The sequence below is a fragment of the Sorex araneus genome, chromosome 8 (assembly GCF_027595985.1).
Source record: "Sorex araneus isolate mSorAra2 chromosome 8, mSorAra2.pri, whole genome shotgun sequence".
NCBI lineage: Eukaryota > Metazoa > Chordata > Mammalia > Eulipotyphla > Soricidae > Sorex > Sorex araneus.
Window position 1 is genome coordinate 57,059,921 of NC_073309.1, and position 23,179 is coordinate 57,083,099.

General features: G+C 44.7%; 1 protein-coding gene across 3 annotated transcripts; it reads left to right on the forward strand.

The window, feature by feature from the left end:
* The first annotated feature begins 118 nt into the window (after positions 1–118).
* Positions 119–18,465, forward strand: ZNF8 (zinc finger protein 8). 3 transcript variants are annotated; one of them, XM_004616975.3, is made up of 4 exons: positions 165–368; positions 10,842–10,968; positions 11,269–11,364; positions 13,285–18,465. In XM_004616975.3, the coding sequence occupies exons 1-4, from the start codon at positions 303–305 to the stop codon at positions 14,673–14,675; spliced, it is 1,680 nt and encodes a 559-aa protein (XP_004617032.3). In that variant the 5' UTR covers positions 165–302; the 3' UTR covers positions 14,676–18,465. The 3 variants fall into 3 exon arrangements, with proteins under 3 accessions (XP_055001344.1, XP_055001345.1, XP_004617032.3); XM_055145369.1 differs by lacking the exon at positions 10,842–10,968 and having other exon boundaries at positions 119–368; XM_055145370.1 differs by lacking the exons at positions 10,842–10,968; positions 11,269–11,364 and having other exon boundaries at positions 119–368.
* The last annotated feature ends 4,714 nt before the right edge of the window (positions 18,466–23,179 follow it).

Genomic DNA, 23,179 nt, shown 5'->3' on the forward strand with positions numbered 1-23,179 from the left:
CCGCGGCAAGAGAGCCTTGACACTGACCGCCCAGGATAGCGTGGCTAGAGCTATCCATTGGCTAGAGGAGGAAACGCCCATAGCCAAAGCCAGAAATTTCCATTGGTCAAAATCTGGGCGAGAAATGGCCCCCATTGGTCGGACGCTGCAGTGCACCGCGACGCCTTTTGGGAAATGTAGTTGCAGTGTTGCCGGTGCAGCCGCCATTGTCCTGCAGGCGACGAATCGGGCGATTCCTGTGGCTGGGTTGGCTCTCGAGTTTGGAGTTTCCCGGGTCATTGTCCCCGACCGGTCGGTCCAGGATGGACTCCGAGGAGGAAGCTGCAGGATTAGAGTTGGCCGCAGGGCCGCCGCCGCAGCGGCCACAGGTAACAATACATCTTCACAAAAATAGTTACGATGGGCGCGGGCCCGGCCGAGTGTGTCCGCCAGACTCTGAGGCTTCCCGGTCTTCACACGCCGGGCGAGGACACCGAGGCACGTCCTTTCAGCTGCTCTCCCCGTGGAGAGGGTCCCGGCCCCGGTGAAGCAGTCAGGGTTCGCCCTCTGGCTGGCGGGCCCGGAGTCCGATGCTCCGCCCCTCGGGCCGGGCCGAGCGTTCCGGGTCGTGCTGGGGTCCCGCGGCGCGGAGGCGGGGTTGCCGGGGACCCGCGCGGGTGGGCCTTGCGGGACCGCGCGGATGACTGCGGCGCGTGCGAGGCCGTCGGGGCGGTGCCGGAACGCTGAGCTGGGCGGCTGTTTTCGAAATGGCCCCCGCCACTCGCGTCTGTGCCCGGCCGCGAAGCCCGGCCAACGGCCCGCCCGCCTGCTTTCCTCGACCCGAACCTCCAAGGCTGCCAGCGGCTGGTTTAAGTGCAGGTTGTTGCAGACTGGATGTGAATGCGAGCACGCTTGGTGTGCTTTTGTCGTTCCGGGACGAGCAGTGAGGAGGAAAAACCAGACTGGACATGGTGAAAGCAGGAAAAACGAAAATAGGGGAGAGGAGCCCCCTTGACAAAATGGAGTCCGACTCCGAATACGGTGGAAAGTGGGGCTGTGTGAGGGGGGCGAGGGTGAGAGTAAATCTGGTGAACTGACCATTTCTTTTTTTAAAACTTTACTATTAGAGCGGTAAGCTGGTTTACAGTGTTAACGTTTGTGTTTTCTTAGGTATTCAAAGTTACTGCGCTCTCCCACGACATAAGTGCCAGACTGCACTCTGTTCTGTCACTGCTACATCACCCCTCTGCCTAATCCCCTTCTGATCATACCACCCACTGTTCTCAAGAGTACAAGGGTTTGTTTACATTGACCTTTGTCCATTCCTTCTCTGTTTCTTTATAAACCACATAGGAATGAGATCAAACTGGCATTTGTGTCATAAATTAGACTTCCCTTCATGATACCACCTAAGATCAAGTTGTAGCAAAAGGAAATTATTTTTTTCTTACAGCTGAGTAGTAGTCAGTTATGTGTATATATGCAATTTCTTGCTTTCTTTTTTAGTTTGGGGAACACACCTGGTGGTGCTCTAGGTTTGCTCCTGGCTCTGCACTCAGGGATTATTCCTGGTGATGCACCATATGGGATGCCAGTGGGTGAACCCCAGTCAACTGCGTGCAGGTCAACATCCCTACCCACTGTCTATCTCTCCATCCCTCTCCAGCCTCTCTTCATAAAGACGCCTATCTCCTTTGTCTTAGTTAACTCTCCATACTTCTGAAATTAATATTTGGGTTGTCATTTCTGATAATCTTATTCCAATACCATATAGTTTTATAGTGTAATTTAAAGTCTAGAATTATTGTACTTCTCCTCCTCCTTATAATTTTGTTGACTGTTTGTAGGGAGAGTTAAGGTTCCATACACTTTTTGTAGTATTTGTTCTATGTCCTTGAAGAATGCAACTAAAATTTTGATAGGAATTACATTGAATCTGTATAATGCTTGAAGAGGCAGTCACTTTATTTGTATATATTTATTTTTTATTGAATCATTACAAAGCTTTCATGTTTGAGTTTCTGTCATGCAATGATTGAACACCCATCCCTTCACCAGTGCACATTTTCCACCACCAATGTCTCCAGTATAACCCCCCTATCCCACTCCTCCCTCTATGGCACAGACAATTTTCCCCATATTCTCTCTCTGTCTACTTTTGAGCATTAACGTTTGCAACATAGATACTGAGAGGCCATCACGTTTGGTCTTTTAACTACTTTCAGCACACATCTCCCATCCCACACTATCCCTCCAACCATCATTGACTGAGTGATCCCTTCTCTGTTCCAGCTGCCTTCTCCCCCAGCTCATGAGGCAGGCTACCAACCATGGGTCAATATTCCTGGCCCTGTCTCTACTATCCTTGGGTGTCAGGCTCATATTTCACAAATGAGTGCAGTCATTCTATGTCTGTCCCTCCCTTTCTGACTCATTTCACTTAGCATGATACTCTCTGTGACCATCCACTTATAAGCAAATTTCTTGACTTCATCTTTCCTAACAGATGCATAGTATTCCATTGTGTAGATGTACAAAAGTTTCTTGAACCAGTCGCCTGTTCTTGGGCACTCAGGTTGTTTCCAGGTTCTGGCTGTTATGAACAGTGCTGCAGTGAACATACAGGTGCAGATGTCATTTCTGCTGTGCTTTTCTGCATCCTCGGGATATATTCCCAGTAATGATATTGCTGGGTCATATGGAAGCTCAGTTTCTAGTTTTTGAAGGAATGCCCATTTTGTTTTCCAAAAAGGCTGGACCAATTGGCATTGAATGAAAGAGAGTCCAACAATGAAGAAGAGTCCCTTTCTCTCCACTTCCATGTCAGCACTGGTTGTTCTTGTTCTTTTTGGTGTGTGCCAGTCTCTGTGGTGTGAGACGATATCTCATTGTTGTTTTGATTTGCATCTGCCTGATTAGTGATGTAGAGCATTTTTGTCATGTCCCTTTTGTCCATTTATATTTCTTTTTTTTTCTGTTTTGGGTCATACCTGGTGATGCACAGGGGTTACTCCTGGCTCATGCACTCAGGGATTGCTCCTGGTGGTGCTTGGGGGACCATATGGGATGCTGGGAGTCGAACCCGGCTGGCTGCGTGCAAGGCAAACGCCCTACCCACTGTGCTATCACTCCAGCCCCTGTGTTTCTTTTTAATTAACTAATTAATTAATTTGGCTTTTTTTGGTTCACACCTGGCGATGCTCAGGGGTTACTCCTGGCTTTACACTCAGGAATCATTCCTGGCGGTGCTTGGGGGGGCCATATGGGATGCTGGGAATTGAACTTGGGTCGGCCACGTGCAAGGCAAACACCCTTCCCACTGTACTATTGCTCCAGCCCCTGTATTTCTTTTTTGAGGAAGCTTCTGTTCATTTGTTCTCCCCATATTTTGGTGGGGTTGGAGGGGTTTTTCTTGTACAATTGTTCTAATGTCTTGTATATTCCTGGGTATTAATCCCTTATCAGATTGGTATTGGGTAAATATTCTTTCCCATTCCACTTGGCTCTCTCTGTATTTTGGTCACTGTTTCCTTTGAAGTGTAGAAGCTTCTTGGTTTAATGAAGTCCCGTTTGTTTGTGTGTTTCCACTTGCTTGGTTGGTGGTGTTTCATCCGAAGATGCTTTTAGCTTTAATGTCATGGAGGGTTCTGGAGGCAGTCACTTTAACAATTCTTCTGGGGCTGGAGAGATAGTATAACAGGTAAGAAACTTGCATTGCATGTGGCTGACCCAGGTTCTATTCCTACCTGGCACCCACTGTGGTACCCTGAGAAATATTGATAATAGCCATTGTTATCAGTGATCCCTGAGCACAGAGCCAGGAGAAAATCCTGAACACAGAGGTGGGTATGCTCCCCCCCACACACACACAAATTTATCATAATAGCTATTTAATTTTTGCAATTCATGAACATGGAATTTTTTTTTATTTCCTGGTGTGTTTTATTTGTATTCTTTATTTTGTTTGGAGGCAGTATGTGGTGACTATTCCAGACTCATTGCTCAAGGTCATTTCTGATGCTCCTGGGACTACGGGGTGTCGGGGAACAAACCCAGGTGTGTGTGTGTGTGTGTGTGTGTGTGTGTGTGTGTTTGTGTGTGTGTTTTTTGTTTGCTTTTTGGGTCACACCCTGCAGTGCTCAGGGGTTACTCATGTGTCTGCATTCGGAAATTACTCCTGGCAGTGCTCTGGAGACCATATGGCAAACCCAGGTTTTTGGATGCAGAGCATGTACAACAGTTCTCTTAAGTTTTTTCTCTCGTGTATTTTTTATTTCTATGTGAGTTATTTTTTTGAGTTTTTGGTTTTGTTTTGTTTTCTCAATTCTTAGGGTTTACTCCTAGCTCTGCACTCAGGAATCATTCCTTGCTGTGCTCAGGAGGCTATATGGAACACCAATGATCAAACCTGGGTGGGCTCTGCAAGGCAAACACTGAACTCTCTTCTCTGTAGTAGGTTTTTAAATAGGTGGCAGCTTTGGGTATGGACATGACTGTGGAGCTTCTGGAAGTACAGGGAGGTGGGGGGAGAAAGAAAGCCTGGAGATTACAGTCACAAGACCCACATACCCTAATTTTCAGTAAATTATATCAGATTATGTCTGGAGCGATAACACAGCGGATAGGGCATTTGCCTTGCATGTGGCCGACCGGGTTCGATTTCTCTTTCCCTCTTAGAGAGCCCGGCAAGCTACTGAGAGTATCCTACCCGCATGGCAGAGCCTGGCAAGCTCCCCATGGCATATTCGATATGCCAAAAACAGTAACAAGTCTCACAATGGAGACGTTAGTGGTGCCCGCTCGAGCAAATATATGAACAGTGGGATTACAGTGCTTAGTGTGGTCCTTCCTGAGGTGGTGGAGTCAAGTGGTGATTTTGGATCGTGGAAACAAGTGGCTGCCATGTGCTCTGCTTGGGCAGGCACCAGGCTGACCCTCACTCCGAATTACCCGTCTGTTCAGTCTTGCATGGGTGGGCCTGAGATTAACTGGCTTTTGATCTCTCTTTTTTTTTTTTTTTTTTTTTTTTTGCTTTTTGGGTCACACCCGGCAATGCACAGGGGTCACTCCTGGCTCTGCATTCAAGAATTACCCCTGGCGATGCTCAGGGGACCATATGGGATGCTGGGAATCGAACCCAGGTCAGCCGCATGCAAGGCAAGCACCCTATGTGCTGTGCTATCGCTCCAGCCCCCTTGATCTCTTTTGAGATTTATTTATAGGTCTCTGAAGTAAGGCTGGTAGAAGAGTTTACATGGTGGTGCTGGAGTTAGTTTGTGGGGGGTGACTATTGGTGCTTCCAGGAGTATAGGGAAGTGGGGGGGAGGTAGTTCATCCCAACACCGAGGAAACCTAGAGATTTCAGTCACAAAACATGCATACCCAAATTTTCAGCAGATTATATCTCAGTGAGGTCTGTCTTGAGACAGTGGAGTCCTGTCTGGGTCGTGGCAGTGATTTTGGATTGTGGGAGCAAGAGACTCTGAGGATTCAGCTTGGGCCGGCAATAGGCAAATCTGTCCCCCTCCGATTTACCCTGGTCTGTTCAGCCTTGTGTAGGTCACAGGAAAACTGTAACTTTTGATCACTTGAGATTTAGTTAGAGGTCTCTGAAGCATGCTCAGGGATATGGTATAAGTGATTTGACCAGCACCATTCTTGTTTAAAGCATTCACTTGGGGGGAAACTCCAACAATAGTGAGTTTTGTGTTGAAATATGGAATGTAATCAAGGTAAAGAGAAAATGAAGTGAAATGTATCAGTTACGCAGGCGGGGATGGGGGGCGGGGGTGGGAGGTATACTGGGGTTTTTGGTGGTGGAATATGGGCACTGGTGAAGGGATGGTTGTTTGAGTATTGTATAACTGAGACATAAGCCTGAGAACTTTGTAACTTTCCACATGGTGATTCAATAAAATAAATAACTTTAAAAAAAGAGAAAAAAAGCATTCACTCCAGCGCTTTGAACTATCTTCCCAGTTCATCGTTTTTGAATTTCTTGGGATGTGATATCTAACCAGATTCTTGCTAAAGTGGGCCAAATGTATCAGATACTATGCAGCGAAATGTGGGTGACAGAGACTTTAAAAGATACTGTGAATGATTCTGGCTAAACCAACTTGACAATAATTTACTAAAATTGGGAAGTGTATTCTGGACATAAAGGAGGCCAGGGAGATAGCTCAAATGGTAGAACAGAAGCCTAATGTGTGCCGGGCCCTGAATTGAATTCCTGCTACTGCATGCAGTTCCCCCATACATTACTGGGTGTTGCCCTTATTTATTTTATTTTTGCTTTTTGGCTTTTTGGGTCACACCCACTGATGCTCAGAGGTGACTCCTGCAGTCTGGAATCACTCCTGGCAGTGCTTAGGGTACCATATAGGATACTGGGGATCAAACCCAGGTCAGCTTCATGCAGATGCCCAGTTCACTCTTTCTCTCCAGCCCCTCCCTAATTATTAAAATGGACAGAGGGCCAGAGAGATAGTACAGCACGCAAGCATTTGACTTGCATGCAGCCAACCTGGGTTCAATCCCCGGTATTGAATGCTTACAGTCCCCTGAGCATTTCCAGGTGTGACCCTCAAAAAAAAAAAATTAAAATGGACATAGAAATTCAAAGATCAAGGCCTAGTTGAGGAGATACTCAGAGGAATCTGGTAATTTGGTCAAGAGAGTGTTTTTCAGTAGTAACAGAGAATTAGTAGAAAGTATATTATTAGTCTGTTGCATAAGAAGTAATTAAAAACTTAGAACACCAGTAGATATTATTGAAAAGTTTCTGATGGTAGGAATTCTAGAATGACTTTGCTGGTTGTTCTGATTTGAATTTAGCAGGTTACAGTCAGCATATTACCTTAGGGACTTGGAATGTAGCTCAGTGGTGGAGCACATGTTTCACATGTTTGTATTCCTGGGTTCTATCCCTGGCGCTGAAAAAATGAGTAAGGACTGTTACTGAGGATTCACTGTAGCTGGAGGATCTGCCTCCTGGATGGCTTATTCTTGTGACAGATGGCAGGAGGCTTCAATTTCTTCTTAGGGTAAATGGTCTAGGAGAGAACAAAGTGAAAGCAATAGGGCAAATTATTAGGCAAAACATTGTGGAAGCCATTATAATCAGTGCCTTTTATTAACTGGATTCACACTATTATATTTCCAAAGTCTGTCAGTAACACAAGTCAGCTCTGCTCAGGAGAGGCGGAGATACTATGCGAAGGCTGAGGGTCTTCGTAGGCCATTATGGAAGCCATGATTAAGTACAGAGCTCAAAGGCTAGTGTATCAGTGTTCAAATGAATGCTGTAACAGGTAACCTCCCCTGTTGACTTAAAACCATACAGTTTATCTTAACAGTTTCACTTGCCTAAAAACAAGGGGTCGGCAGAGCCACCTTTCCTGTGGGAAATCTGTTTCCTTCTCAGGCTATTAGAGCTGTATTCCTTGCTTCATGAGCCTTTATCTGACTTCAAAGCCAGTAACATAACATCTTGTTTTAGTAACTACATTGCCTTCTATAAGTAAATCTCCGATTTTCCCTTTAAAGTATCATGTGGGTCAGGGAAATTTCTTTCTTTTTTTTTTTTTCTTTTTTCAGTCATACCCAACAATGCTTAAAGGTTACTCCTGGCTCTTCACTCAGGAATTACTCCTGGTGGTGCTTGTGGGACCATATGGGACATATGGGATACTAGGGATTGAACCCAGGTTGGCCTCGTGCAAGGCAAACACCCTACTCACTGTACTATCAGTCAGGGAAATGTCTTAAGCATGTGAAAGTCCCTGGATTTAATCTCCAGTATAGTATAGTCCCTATGAGAATAAGTAACAGAAAGGGTCATTTGCTTTAGTAGGTAGGGGCCAACGGGATAGTCCAAGTAAGTTGTCACCTTAACATTGTTTTTTTTTCTTTTTGGATCACACCTGGCTATGCACAGGAGTAACTTCTGGCTCTGCATTCAGGAATTACTCCTGGCGGTGCTCAGAGGACCATATGGGATGCTGGGAATCGAACCCGGGTTGGCTGCATGCAAGGCAAACAGCCTTCCCTCTGTGCTATCGCTCCAGCCCCTCATCTTAAAATTCTTAATCTTATCCACAGGGTACTTTTTAAACATTTACGTAACAATTGTAGGTTGTAGAAATTAATGCTGGGATAGTTGGGGGTGGTGGGTTAGGCCACACCCAGCAGTACTCAAGGCTTGCTCCTGGTTTTCTACTCAGGGATAATTCCAGGCATTGTTTAGGGGAATCTGTGTGGTGACAGGAATAGAACCTAGGTCAGCCATATCCAAGCAACCACTTTACCTCACGTACTGTCTCTGTATTCTATAATATAAATATAAATATATATAATATAAATATAATGTAAATAACAGTGTTCTTTTTGTTTCGTTCTGTTCTTTGTTTTGTGGATACACCTGGCATTGCTCACAGCTTACTTACTCTTGGTTCTGCACTCAGGGATCACTCAGATCACTCATGATAGAGCTCGGGATCCAGTTTGCCAAGGCTCAAACTCAGGTTGACCACGTGAAAGGCAAGCACCCTACCCCTGTACTATTTCTCCAGCTCCTGGAAGGTTTTTTAACATTTTTTATTATTTTGAAACTTTTATTCTTTTATGATTTGGGGGCCACACCCAGCAGTGCTCGGAGCTTACTCCTGGCTCTGAGCTCAGGGATCACTCCTGGCAGGGCTCAGAGGACCAGATGTGGTGCCAGGAATCAAACCGGGTTTGAATGCATGCAAGACAAACACCCTGCACTACTGTTCTATTGTTTCAGCCCCATATATTTTTTATATATAGACATATTTTATTTATTTATTTATTTATTTTAACTTTGAGTTACAGTACTGTTAGTGATAAGGTTTCATGCAAACAGTGTTCCAGCACCACACCCTCCAGTAGTGTGTCTGCCATAGGGAATATTTTTATAGCCACTTCATCCTGTCACAGCCCCCTGGAGTGATCATTTGTAGACAGGAAACAGTACTGAAGGTAAGTACTTGCTCTATACTTTGAGAAGAAAGTGAAGAACCAAGGTTCCAATCCATAAATAATCTGTCTTTAGACCATAGCCAAAACCAGACTTCAGAGGGTATTTATTAGATTACAGAAATTGATAAACATTTTAAAAATGTTTTTTACTTACTTGATTACCTACTTTTTAAGTTTCTCCTGAGATTGTCATACCTGGAACCTGTATTTTCTCATTTTCTCATATAATTCGTTCTGATACCCAGTTGTCCATGCAGACAGGATATAAATTCCCTGTTAATGCCTGTATTACCATTCATAGATTGAGTATCCTTTAGAGTTTTGCTTTTCTTTTGAATAGAAACTATACCTAGCAATATTGGGTCACAAAGGCCACACCCAGAAATGCTCAGGAACCATGTGGTACCAGTCATCAAATTAGGGGCCTCATGTGCAAGACAGATATGTGCTATGGGGCTGAAAAGATATCACAGCGATTGGGTGCTTACCTTGCGCTCAACCAACTCAGGTTTGACCCCAGGCACCCTGTATAGTTCTCCAAGCCCCACCAAGAGTGATCCCTGACTGTAGAGCTAGTAGCTCCTGAGCTACTCCAGGTATGACTTAAAAACAAACCAAAAAAAAAAAAAAAAATGGGGGACTGAAGCAATAGCACAGCGGGTAGGGCGTTTGCCTTGCATGCAGCCAACCTGGGTTCGATTTCCCAGCATCCCATATGATCCTCCAAGCCCCACCAGAAATAATCCCTCAATGTACAGCCAGGTGTAACCCCTGTGCATTGCCGTGTGTGACCCAAAAAGAAAAAAAAAAAAAAACGACAAAGAAATACATGTGCTCTACCACTGTACCATGTCCCTGGTCCCCATTGTAGGTTCTTGTTTGTTTTGGAGCCACACCTGGTGATGTGGTGGTGCTTAAGGGATCATACAAGATGCAGGGGATTGAAACCAGGTTGACTGTGTACAAGGCAGAAGCCCTACGTACCCACTGTACTGTCGCTCTGGCCCCCACTTACAGATTTTTTTTTTCTTTTTGGGTCACATTCAGGGGTAATCCAAAAAGATGCTCAGGGGTTGCTCCTGGCTCATGCACTCAGGAATATTCCTGGTGGTGCTCAGGGGACTAGATGGGTTGCTGGGAATTGAACCCGGGTCGGCCGCGTGCAAGACAAACACCCTACCCGCTGTGCTATCACAGCCCCCCACTTAGAGATTCTTAAGTTGACCCATTTCATTTACTTTTATCAGGTGAGTTTCTGATTTCAACTTTTCAGGTAGCATGATGAGCCCTGAATATTTTTATCAGACCCTTTCGAATCTGAGGATTATTAACTGTTACTGCATAGAAAACTATTCTGTAATTTGGTGGCTTAAAGCAATTTTTTAGAGGGCCAGAGCAGTAGTGCAGTGGGTAAAGCATTTGCCTTGCACGTGGCTGCCCTGGGTTTGAAACTCAGCATCCCATAGGGTGCCCCCTGAGCACCACAAGAACTAATTCCTGAGTGCCGAGCCAGGAGTTACCCCTGAGCATTGCTTGGTGGGTGTGACCCCAAACCCCTTCCCACCCCCCAGATTTTTTTTTTACCTCATAGGCTCAAGCTACTGGTTTTGACCAGTCTTTTTTCACACCATCATCTTATCAATTGTAGGTGAGCCATGATTGGCTTTGTTGATCTTACTTTGGTGCTCTCACTTTTTCACACTCTACAGGCCATATCTGCATGCATAGCAAAGAAGGTACCCAGTGAGATGACATTCACATCACTAACCTATTCTCAGTTCTCTTGCTCATCTTTCCTATTCCTTCTCCTGCAAGTACTAATGGGGATGATCTAGCTAATGGAGATATGTGTATTTCAGGAGCTAGTCACCTTTCAGGATGTGGCTGTGGACTTTACCCAGGAAGAGTGGGGGCATCTGGGTCCTGCCCAGAGGACTCTATACCGTGATGTGATGCTGGAAACCTTTGGGCACCTGCTTTCTGTGGGTAAGGCTTCCTTTCTGGCTGACTGACAGTTACCTACAATCATTGACTCCCCATGGGTTATAAGTTACATGCATCAGATATGAATTCTTGACCTTAGGTCCCATGAAACTTTAGAATCTCATTTCCTGTGAAATACATAGGTGGGGTGATAGGAAGGTTACCTGATCTTTTTCTATTCCAACACAAAACTTTGACTTTCTAAAGCATCCCTGTGTCTTAATGGGCAGAAGTTGGGACGGGATCCTGGACTGGTTCTTTCGCTCTCTAGATCCTCATGTCCTGTTCTTAAACCATTTCAAGGTCCTGTTCTTCCCAAACCTGAAGTCATCTCACAGCTGGAACAAGGGGCTGAGCTATGGGTGATGGAGAGAGGAATTGCCCAGGACCATTATCCAGGTGAGAATATTTCTAGTGGGAATCCTTAATGGGACTAGCCAAAGAGATGGCTGCATATAAGCCACTTTGAAAAGGTGGTGTGTCAGGGTCCTTCACCTGTAGATCCAGTGATTATCGCATAGGAACAAAACAAAATTGGCAAAAGGAAATGGCAAAGTCCAGTGTAAACCAGGTGTAAGCTTCCCAGAGTACTCTTAGTAGTCATATTGGATACCCTTAAGTTCATGTTGGAGACTCTTAAATAAAAGCTGGAAATAGAAATAATATAAATTCCAAAAGGAGCATGGCCATGCTAATTGTTACAGGAGCCATAGAAAATAAGTACATCTTTACTTCACTGTGCTATAAGGATAGAGAGCATGTGCTTCCTTGAGGGGCATTTCTGACTCTAGAAGATTGTAGAATTTGGTGTTTGTTCTCCAAGGAGACCTGAAGACATGAGTGTGCCTCCACTTTATTATATTGCATAGCAAACTTTATTTCTGAAAACTGAGCTCTTCTATCTTCCAACTAAGCCTTAAAATCTGATCAGTATCTGCCTCCACTGCCCCTCAGAGTAGGGCTTTTCATCTGTCAGTGTCATTGCTTTATCTCCATTTACTGCTCCAGGTATTAAATACTTTAGATTTTGCAAGAAACATGAGTATCTATATTTGTTTTTGCAAATCTATTTGTTTTCTGGGCCAGTGAGGTAATACAGTAGGTAGGGCACTAGCCTTGCACATGGCCAGCTCAGTTCCCAGCATCCCATATTCTCCCCAGCGCACTGCCAGGAATAATTCCTGAGTATCCCCGGGTATGGCCAAAACAAACACAGATATATTTGTTTTCTGCCATGACTGCAACAAATAGTGCTACCTTAGCAACTTAAAACAACATACATTTTTTTAAATTTCTTACTACCACTGTCTAACCAGAGTGGTTTGTTTCCTCTGGATCTCACAAAGTCGAGTCAAGAGATTACTCAGGGGTTTGGGTTGAGGGACTATCAGAGGCTGGAGAACATTCTCCGTTCAGTCATGTTAGGCTGTAGGCAGGATTCAGCTCCATATATTCATAGGACTGAGGTTCCTATTTAGTTACATTCTATTAACCAAGACTTCTCTGCCTCAGTTGTGTTTCACATTTAGTCTCATCGCTTCCTCCTCCTCTTAAACACTGGGATAACTTTGAGTCCACCTGGATAATTCAGCACATCTCCCTATTTTAATATTTAAGGTTATAGAATGAATAGCTATTATGTCACCTGTCAAATCTTTTTGTGTCACTACCCACTGGTTGACTGATTGAACAGTCAGGGCAACAACTTTGCCAGTCTCACATTCAGAGCTGAGGACTATAGATTGCTTGTCAGTTTATGTCCTGAAGCAGGTGACTATGAGATTTTGATTGAGGGGTCAGGGCAATAGTACAGTGAGTAGGCCACTTGATTTGCATGCATCTAATTCATGTTGTATCCCTGGCATCCCGTGTGGTCCCCTGAGCACCACTAGAAGTGATTCTTTATGTTTTCCAGAAAGGCTGGACCAGTCAACATTCCCACTGGTATCACCCAGTTTTTTAAAACCAAAATGTTTATTTGTTTTGGGTCATATGTGGTATAGTACATGGGTTATTCCTGGCTTTGCTTGCAGGGATCACTCCTGGTGGGGCTCAGTGACCATATGTGATACTAGGAATCGAACCTTGGTCAGCCGCATGCAGTGCAAGCACCCTTCCCTTTATACTGTCACAATGGCTAAAACCAAAATGTTGGTTGAATGAATTAGTAAGACTATATATTTGAATGGGACCCTTGGGAGAATCTGTATTTGTCTAGTGATATCTGGGCAGGTAGGTAGGACTTATGTCCACGGTTTGGGGACCTTTCCCCCTCTTGTTTTTCTATTGCCTCCTCAGAGTTCTTTGGTTTTATTTCAGGCTGGGAGCTTAGACCTGAAAATAGAATGTCACCCAAGGAGCAGGAGGGCCTTCCTGAGGAGAAGTCATCCCATATCTTGAATACTCCCTATCCTGCCACACTGAAGATAGAATGGGAAGGTAAAAACCATATAGAGGAGTTCAAGATGGACCAGGATGATTTGAAGCAATTGGAATTTGGTTCCAAGGAAGCACCAGTTAAAGATGGAGGCTATGAAAGTCTCCAATTTGAGGCTGACCGTGTCCCAAATTCAGATCAATTCCTGGAGATTTCTAGACAAAAATATTTCACTACTAATGACTCACATGTTACAAATCTGAAATTTAATTCAAGTTTAGGCATTGAGCAGACAACCTCCTTAGAAAAGCAGCCTTGTGACATCAGCAACTATGACAAAGCGTCCAGTCAGGCCATTCAGGCTACAGACCTTGCCCGAAGCCAAGTACAGGATAAACCCTACAAGTGTACAGACTGTGGGAAGTCATTTAACCATAATGCGCACCTCACAGTGCATAAAAGGATCCACACTGGAGAGAGACCTTACATGTGCAAAGAGTGTGGCAAAGCCTTCAGCCAGAACTCCTCCCTGGTTCAGCACGAGCGAATCCACACGGGAGATAAGCCCTATAAATGTGCTGAATGCGGGAAGTCTTTCTGTCATAGTACGCACCTCACTGTCCATCGGAGAATTCACACTGGAGAGAAGCCCTATGAGTGTCAGGATTGTGGGAGGGCTTTCAACCAGAATTCCTCCCTCGGCAGACACAAACGCACACACACTGGAGAGAAGCCATACACCTGCAGTGTGTGTGGGAAGTCTTTTTCTCGAACCACTTGCCTGTTCCTGCATCTGAGGACTCACACAGAAGAGAGACCCTACGAGTGTAACCACTGTGGGAAGGGCTTCCGGCACAGCTCCTCCCTGACCCAGCATCAGCGAAAGCATGCTGGGGAGAAACCCTATGAGTGTCGCCAGAGATTAATCTTTAAGCAGACTTCATCTCTAATGAAGCAGGAATGGGCAGAAGCACTAGGCTGCAACTCCACTTTGAGTCCAGAAGAGAGTGCTTCCCGTAGTGACAGGCCCTTTAAGTGTAATCAGTGTGGAAAGTGTTTTATTCAGAGTTCTCATCTTATCCGACACCAGATAACTCACACCAGGGAGGAGCCCCATGGACGAAACAGGCGCCGTAGCTCACAGCTCAGTCGTCAGGCACACTCAGGAGAGAATATTGGGGGCGGAACAAAGACAGGTCAGCCTGCAGGCAGGGCACTTGCCTTGTTTGACATCCATGAGATTATGCAAGAAAAAAACCCAGTGCATGTTATTGGGGTTGAAGAGCCTTCTGTGGGTGCTTCAGTGTTGGTTGACATCAGCGAATCCTCATAGGGGAGAAACTACAGATGACTTTTGAACTCTGGTTATAAAAATGTGGAAAGTCCACATAGTATTTTCATAAGTAGAGGGACAGATTAAAAATGCTGAAGGTAACTCCTGGTTTCTTAAGGAAAAGAAGCTTCCCAAACACCTGAGATAGGTGGTTCTCAAATCTGCCCCCTGAAAGCATAAATGTTTTGTCTTGAGTCCCTCTGTTACCAAGAAATGAATTTATGCATAATGTAACCTATCTATATGTGAATGTCAAGAATATATATGTGTGTGTTTGTGTGTGTGTATAGCCTATTTTATAAAGTATAATGAAAACAAAGGTAATTGGTAATAGGGTAACATGTACTAAGTGGCGGGATATCTTGTAATGTCACTGTGTGAAATATTATACTTAGAGACCTGGGCATTGCTTATTGCTTTCCCTCTTGTTCATGGGCTATAGGATTGACTCCTGAATTTTGTGAGGGGCATTTTGCCATTGTCCATTTTGAAAACTCATTACAGAAAGATACAAATGGATGATGGCAAAATTTTTGAACAAAATGCCATAATACTTCTGGAAAATTGGGTGTAATACTCTAAGCATGCCAGGATTAAATTGTGTTTATATGTGAAGTTGACTTAAGAATTCAATTCATATGTTGCAAACAGGTCATTATCTATGTATATACATCCCCCAGTGGCTCCAGTTCTGAATTTACAGTCACTGGAGCACACTTCACTGTCAGCCACATGTCTTTTCACTTTTTTTCAGTGGGGTTGGTGGGGGCCATGCCTAGCTCGAGTCAGATAGTGATCAGAGGATCACATTTAGTTCCAGACCAAATTGGGGTCACCATTGTGCAAGGCAAGCACCTTACCCGCTGTTGTATCTCTTTGGCCCTCACCCACACTTCTCCCAAAATCAGATGATAAAAAGTTCATGGGAAATTAGGGTTGTCCTAACAACTCTATATTGTTTAATTTTAACAAATGCTAGTTGATATCTCACATCAGTCCCAGAAGTCATGCCTTTCATCATGGTTATGAATGATCTGTAAGTATCTTTAAAACACTTTTATTTATATTTGAGCTAGGGTCATCCTCCTGTAATACAAGCTCTGTAGCTCATGCTTTGCAGTGCCGAGGATCTGCTGCTGAGTTATATCCCCATTTTTATTGGCATAAAACAATTTTATGACTGAGATGTGATATTTAGTATCTCATACATAGCACATGGGCTATAAAAACCAAAGATGTGGGCCATGGAGATGTTCAAAGGACTAAAGCACGTGCTTTCCATGTATGAGCCCTTGGATTAGTCTCTAACACACATAGGCAAGAGAGAATGCAAAAGGTAAGATGTTTGCCTTTTATGCAGCAACCCAGGTTCAATCTCTGGCATTGCATTTGGTCTCCTCAACCCTATCAGTAGTGACCCTTGAGTACAGCAAGATATACCCAACCCCACCTCCCAAAAAACTTGATTTACATGTGACAGCATTAACTGTGACCCTGGTTGATTTCATGACACCATATTTGGTCACCTTAGCATTTCCAAGGGTCACTTCTGAGTACAGAGCCAGGAATAGCCCCTTAGCACTGCTTGGGTTTATCCCAAAAATTTGTATTCAAGAAGTGATTCCAGTACCAGGGTTGGAGAAACCCTATAGAAGGCAAGGTGCTTACTTGACTTGCATGCAATTGACCGGGTTCTTTTCCAGTACCACATATGGTCCCCTAAGCTCCACCAGAAGTGATCCCAAGCACTACAGGATGTTGCCCAAAATATAAAAGGTGATCCAGCTATAGCTACTTTCTTGAGGGGTCGGCCACACCCAACAGTGTCTAGGGGTTACTCCCACTATCCTTAGGGAGCTACACAGTGCTGTGGAGTAAATCCAGAGCACCTGCATGCAGAGCACTCAAGCCCTTTGCTCTGTGCCATCTCCCTGACCCCTGCAAAACCCTCTTTTGCTTGTATTTGGATCTTCCAAGTGTTGTTCAGGAGGCAGGGAGCAGGGTAGAGGGAGGGGTGCGGAATCCGCTAGGGATTCTTGACCACCCTGGCCAGGAAGGACCAAGGATACAGTGTCGTGCTGGGATTACCCTGGCCACCAAAATGCTTGGGCTCTTCCAGGGCCACACCCGGTGATGCTGTGGGGCCCATGGATTGGGGATCAAAATGGATCAACCACACACACAGCATCCCTATACTACCTTCTCAGCCCCCTAAACCCTGCATATGACCTTCAACCATGTGGTGTAGCCTCTAGGATGCGCCAGCTTACTGGTGCCCTCTGGGAAGGGGCAACCAAGACTGTTCTGGAAGCTGAGCCTGGGATTGGTTATGCCTTCTACCTTGGCCCCAAAATTGCAGGTTGTGAATAGTCACATTTTCATAACTCTCAGAAACTAGCTGACAATAAGCAGCTCACTGTTGGCACTCATCTCCATCTTACAGGTAGTGAAGAATGTGGCAAAGTTCCCATTTTCCTTTTCAGTTCATCCTTCCTTTGTGTAATTTCCTACAGTAAACTAGGTAAATACTGGCTTATTTATAAAAGTAACAGTGTATGAAAGTATAAAGATTTATTTAAAGTTCAATTTCTTAGGTTGTTTTTCACCATCCGGAGATGGTGATTATCATGAAGAACTAAGAATGTTTAAAGTTTTGGGGGTCTGAGCAATAGTACAGCAAATAGTGTGCTTGCCTTGCATGCGGCTGACGGTGGTTCTGTTACCAGCATCTCTTATAGTCCCCTAAGCCTGCCAGGAATGATCACTGATCATTGGTTGGATGTCACCCAAAGTCCCTCCCCAAAAAGCCAAAAAGAACATTTTGTTTTTTCTTTCATTTTTTTCTTAAAATATACATATATATTTACATAAAATACACTAAATTGTATTGTGGGGGAAAGGGTGTAGAATCCTCTAGGATTCCATATATATGTCCACATATACATATACATACATGTATAGTTATATGGTTATCTTGGATTTAGAAAAGTTATGATCCCTTCTTAGTTCTTTTGTAACCCATGCTTTTTACAATAACAGAATTTTTCTATGACAGTGAATTTCTTATAACTAAAACTTTCAGTATTGTAGCAATATGCCCCCCATACAGCCTTGATTTTTATCTAAAAGAAGGAGTTAGTTCCTAATGGAGTATAAATTGATATAGCCTGTATGAAGAGCAAGTTATCCTATGCTGTCAAAATTACAAACACAAAATCTTTGAACTTATTTCTCAGAATGAATCCTATAGATACATTTCATTTATCATTTTCTCTATGGTAATTATTTCAGACTGGAAATTTGGAAATAAACCACTGCCCACACCTTGTGATTTGTGATTGACTAGCTGATTTGTGCTGGACTGGAGATCTGCACAGCCTTAAAATTGCGAAGTCATTGGATCAGAGAGTATAGGGGTTAAGGTGTTTCTATTCCAGGTCTGTCTTGGGTAACACATTTTATGGTCCCTCAAGCACCATCACTAGTGACCCCTGAGCACCGCCAGGTATAACTCAACCCACCCACCAGAAAAATGTGGACTGTATATACTAATGTGTATCTTGAAAGAACTCCAAGGTACATTGTTAAGTAAAAAGGTATAATGGCATCTTATGCCTTGTTTCCATTGTAAAAAATAAACTTATACATAAATATTCTGAAAGGGGGCAAAGTAACCAGCATACTAGTTTTGGGGTTAAGGAACAAGCTTTATTATATCTTTTGATATTTTTAAATTTTGGAAAATGTAAAACTATTACTAGTTTAAAAAATAAAATCTTAACTCTTTCAAATTAAAGTTTGACTATTTGTTTCATTTTTTACTTTTGTTCACACACTCTTACACTAAAATGTCATAACTATTGGCAAGGCTGGAGCCATAGTACAACAGGTAGGGACTTGCCTTGTATGCTGCAAATCAGATTTAATCTCCAGCATCCCATATGGCCCCCTGAATATCACCAGGAGTTAATTCCTGAGTGCAGAGCTAGGAATAACCCCTAAGCAGGTGTGGCTGCAACCCATCCCCCCCCAAAAAAAGGTTTCAATTACCATTATAGAAAGCTATTTTACAGTATTCATCTAAAGGTAATAAGGGGAGGTTGGGGCTGGAGCAATAGCACGATAGCACAGCGGGTAGGCCATTTGCCTTGCACGCTGCCAACCCGGGATTCCCAGCATCCCATATGGTTCCCCAAGCTCGGCCAGGTGTAACCCCTGTCATCCAGGTGTGACCCAAAAACCAAAAAAAAAAAAAATTAAAGGTAATAAGGGAAGGTAGTTAGCTGGAGATTATTTTTCCCCTGCGTTTTTCTACCTTATGATCAACTATTGGGGATGGATAAGGTAACAGAATGTCACTCTGTATTCACATGGACTTAGTCATGGATGAAATTTCATATATCATATTGTGACTTTAATTAGGGAAAGTAATTTTTATCACGCAGGTCCTATCTAAATTTTTTAATGGAGTCCCATGATACACTGAAAAATATACACACCAGCCTTGGAAGACCCTCAGCAACCTACTAGTTGGCCCTGAGCCTCTGAGCACTATTTTAGTGGCCAACATAACCAGCACTACAGGGCGGGAGCAGCCAGTGCATTCTTCGCAGCACAGAGAATCACCCAATCACCCAAAAAGGATCCCCTTGAGAGCCCTACACCCCCCCCCCAAAATCCTCGATTGCAATTTTTGATGCTGAGGTACCATTCCAATTGATGTCAACTCTAGATGGAAACGCAATGTATGTTGTAATTAATTGGGGCTTGAATAAAATGAAAAACAGGGAAGAGAAAGACCTGAGGTCTTGGCAAGCAGAAGGAACAGGGTTGGTCTTCTGCACCACATAGTCTCCCTGAACATCACCGAGAACGATTCCTGAGCACCACTAGGCGCCCCCAAACAAAGAATAAGAAAAAAGGTATGGTCCAGAGAGATGGGACAAATAGGGTGCTTGCCTTGCACACAGCCAACTTGGGATCAATCCCTGGCATCGCACAGGGTCTCCAAGCCCTACCAAGAGAGCCCTGGGCACCATCAGGTGTAGCACAAAATACAAAAAGAAGAAAGAAAACAAAAGGGTAGCCGTTGCTGGGAGGGTTCAAACTTGGACTGCGGGAGGTGATGCGGTTTCATTGTCCTTTTTCTGCTGTGTGGAGAAAAGCAGTTGCTCTTAGGGAACAATTGCTGAAGGATTTACAGGATATACGGTTTCCGTGAAGAAATCCCCAGGCAATCTATGTAAATACAGATGTGTGTAAGTGTACGCGTGGTAAGAAAGAAACAAAGCACACAGGCCACGAATTAAAAGAAACTGCGCGAAAGTGCCCCGAGAGGCGTCACCCCTGGAGCGCGGCCGAGAGCGGAGCGGCTGTGCCCGGCGGGGCGCTCTGGGAGATGGAGTCCGGGCGGCCGCGCGGCCGGAAGTGCCGCGGCTGCGCGGCGAGGAGGCCGCGCGGGACGGAGCGGGGAACTCCACGTCACTCCAGAGACGTTGCGACCACGGGCGGTGGAGAGGGTGGCGTGGGCAAGTAGGTGAGGGGAGGTCCGTCTGTCGCAGGTGTGCGGGTGCCGGGCACGCTCCCCCTGCGTGTCCGAGTGTCGCCGCAGAGCTGCTCCTGTGCCCCCGGCCCCGCCCGCGGCAGCCAGGAACCTCCTCTCTCTGTTCGGGACATTTCCCGTCGGGGGCGTCCCACAGTTCGTTGAGGTTTGCTCTGGCCGTTCCGTTTTCCCCGTTTGCTCCAGCCCCTCCGTGTCGTGCCACAGATAGGTTCTTGGTCCGTTTTCATCAGGCGGCGGAGAGACTTCCTCGCAGTTCACCCAACCCGGGCTGCGGTGGCCTCTCGGGATCAGGACGCTGCGACAAGCTCTAGTGCAGGCAGGCGAGGCTTCGAAGGGCCTGGAGGGTGTATTAGTCTGTGTGTCTGAGTCACTGTGTATCTTTGTGTCTCCGTCTCTGAGTATCTGTCACTGTGTGTATCTCTCTCTGTGTCTTTGTGTCTCTGTCGCTGTGTGTGTGTGTGTGTGTGTCTATTTCTATTATTTCTGTCATTTTTGTCTTGGGGCCACACAGGGCTTACTCTAGCTCCACATTCAGGAACTACCTTCAGGCACCCATATGGGATGCCTGGAATTGAATCAGGGTTGTCTCGTGGAAGGCAAGCGCCTGACTCGCTGTGCTATCTCTCCAACCCCTTTATCTCTGTCTTTATCTTTGTACGGCTGAGTCAACGGATCTGTGTCTTTGTGCCTCTCTCTGTGTCTGTGTGGTCTGAGTCACTGTTGTCTGTGTATGTGTCTTTGTCATACATGTACTGTGACATGTGTCTGTGTTTCTGTGTGTCACTGTGTGTGTCTAAGTATGTGTGTCTAAGTCACTGTATGTGTCTGTGTATTTGTGCCCATCCCACAGGATCTTGGCTCTGACCATACCTGCTCTCTGCTGCTTCTGCTGCTGCCTATTCTCACCCAGTAGTACTTCATTTTCCCAAATCCCAGTCCTGGGCCCTTATTGTACTGAGAAGCCAAGAGCCTGAAGCTTCGCCACAGTGTGGGACTAGATGGGGCAAGGCAGTGGATCTGAAAAAAAGATTCATCCCTGTAAGAATGAAGGATGGATTACTCCACTTTATAGATGTTGCTGTCTGGAGTAGTCCAGTCCACCTGCGGTGACCCAAGGGTCTCCTTGGTGTGTTCGAGGCCCATCACTGTCACCCTGACTTGCTGATAGCAATGGATGTGTAAAGGAACAGGTGGTTGCTAATTAGTAGCCATTTATTCAAGTCTCACAACGTTTAAAGGGCTGGGGGTAGCAGTTACACATAGGTGTGGTTGAATATTATCATAACAATAAAAAGATATATAAAACCCTTCAGGGAAAGTTCTTCTAGAAGAATCACCCAAGGATAGAATTTCATTTAGAAGCTTAGCATTCTAGATCCCTACTAGGAGATCTGCCCAAGGATGGAATTCCATATATGGGTATATTGCTTTCTTTTTTCCTTAACTAGTAATCCATTTAAACAGTCATCTTAAATTTAATTCTTAATAATATTTCTAGTCATTTTGTATGGACACAGAATGATATATTAAGTTTAAAGGGTAGCTCTTCCTGGGGACATCTCACTAGATACCCCAGACTACAGTCCTCAGGCCAGGTTAGTCTTTCCTAACCCCAGAAAAGTTCTACTTCAGTTATTACTTTTTGAGTCATGGCAGAGTTTTTTCCATGACATTTCTCTTAACTTATTATATTTATGGTGCTTAGCATTTTGATGCCACAGTAGCTTGCAGCTTGCCCAGAGTCCATCCTTTTTTTTTTTTTTTTATAAACTATTTGATTTATTTTTGCGGGTTACACGCAGCAATGCACAGGAGCTACTCCTGGCTCTGCACTCAGGAATTACTCCTGGCAGTGCTCAGGAGACCATATGAGATGCTGGGAACCGAACCCGGGTCAGTTGTCTGCAAGGCAAATACCCTACCCACTGTGCTATTCCTCCAGCCCCCAGAGTTCATCCTTATCCCTCACCAGGACTCTCCTTTTGGGGTGTTAGTAACTAAGGGCAACTGAGGCTTAAATCAGGTAAATAGGAGGAATGCTGAGGAGTAAATATTATTCGGAGTCGGTTAACTCCCATGTTACAAAAGCAAAGCATTAACTGTCTTCCTCCTATGTCTGTACAAAAGGGACATTGCACTAAAATAAACTATGCAAAGGGCATAGGGAAAGAGTAGCACTGTAGCACTGTTGTCCCGTTGTTCATCGATTTGCTCGAGCAGGCACCAGTAACATCTCCCTTGTGAGACTTGTTACTGTTTTTGGCATATCGAATATGCCATGGGTAGCTTGCCAGACTGCCGTGCAGGTGGGATACTCTAGGTAGCTTGCTGGGCTCTCTGAGAGGGACAGAGGAATCAAACCCAGATTGGCCACGTGCAAGGCAAACACCCTACCTGCTGTGCTATCACTCCAGTCCAGGGAAAGAGTAAAGCAATATTTCATTTACATAGACAAAATCCAGAGCTGTCAGAAGAATTTGACTTTACAGGTTACAGGATCTAATTTGGGGATACAAGTGATTAACGGATAGTGGAAGCAGACACAAAGGAGAGGTTACAGACAAACACAGAGAATTAGGAGTGCCTGATGGAATTGGGTGTGCCTTGGGAGCACTGTGGTGGGAGTAACTCAGTAAACCTAAGCTCCCTGCTGGTAGAGCAAGGTCAAACCAATGTTATCCAACAACAGATAGAAAACTAAGACCTCCAAGGACTGGACTGATCGTCCAGCAGATGGGGATGCATGCAGTCAATGAAGGTTTGATCCCTGCATCCCGTATGGTCCCTCAATCCCTGCCAGGAGTGATCCTTGAGCACTGCTAGGTATGGCCTCAAAATTATTTTTTAATTAAAACAAACCACAATACCTCCAGGGGCCATGAAATAGTACAACTATTAGGGTACATGCCTAGCATACTATACCTGACAAAGGTTTAATTCC

Bases quoted from the DNA above. Each gene is read 5' to 3' on its own strand.
- ZNF8 (XM_055145369.1), top strand. From the start codon at position 125: ATGGCCCCCATTGGTCGGACGCTGCAGTGCACCGCGACGCCTTTTGGG. The intron at 369-11,268 runs GTAACAATACAT...AACCATTTCAAG, and splicing joins CGCCGCCGCAGCGGCCACAG to GTCCTGTTCTTCCCAAACCT. The intron at 11,365-13,284 runs GTGAGAATATTT...GTTTTATTTCAG, and splicing joins TGCCCAGGACCATTATCCAG to GCTGGGAGCTTAGACCTGAA.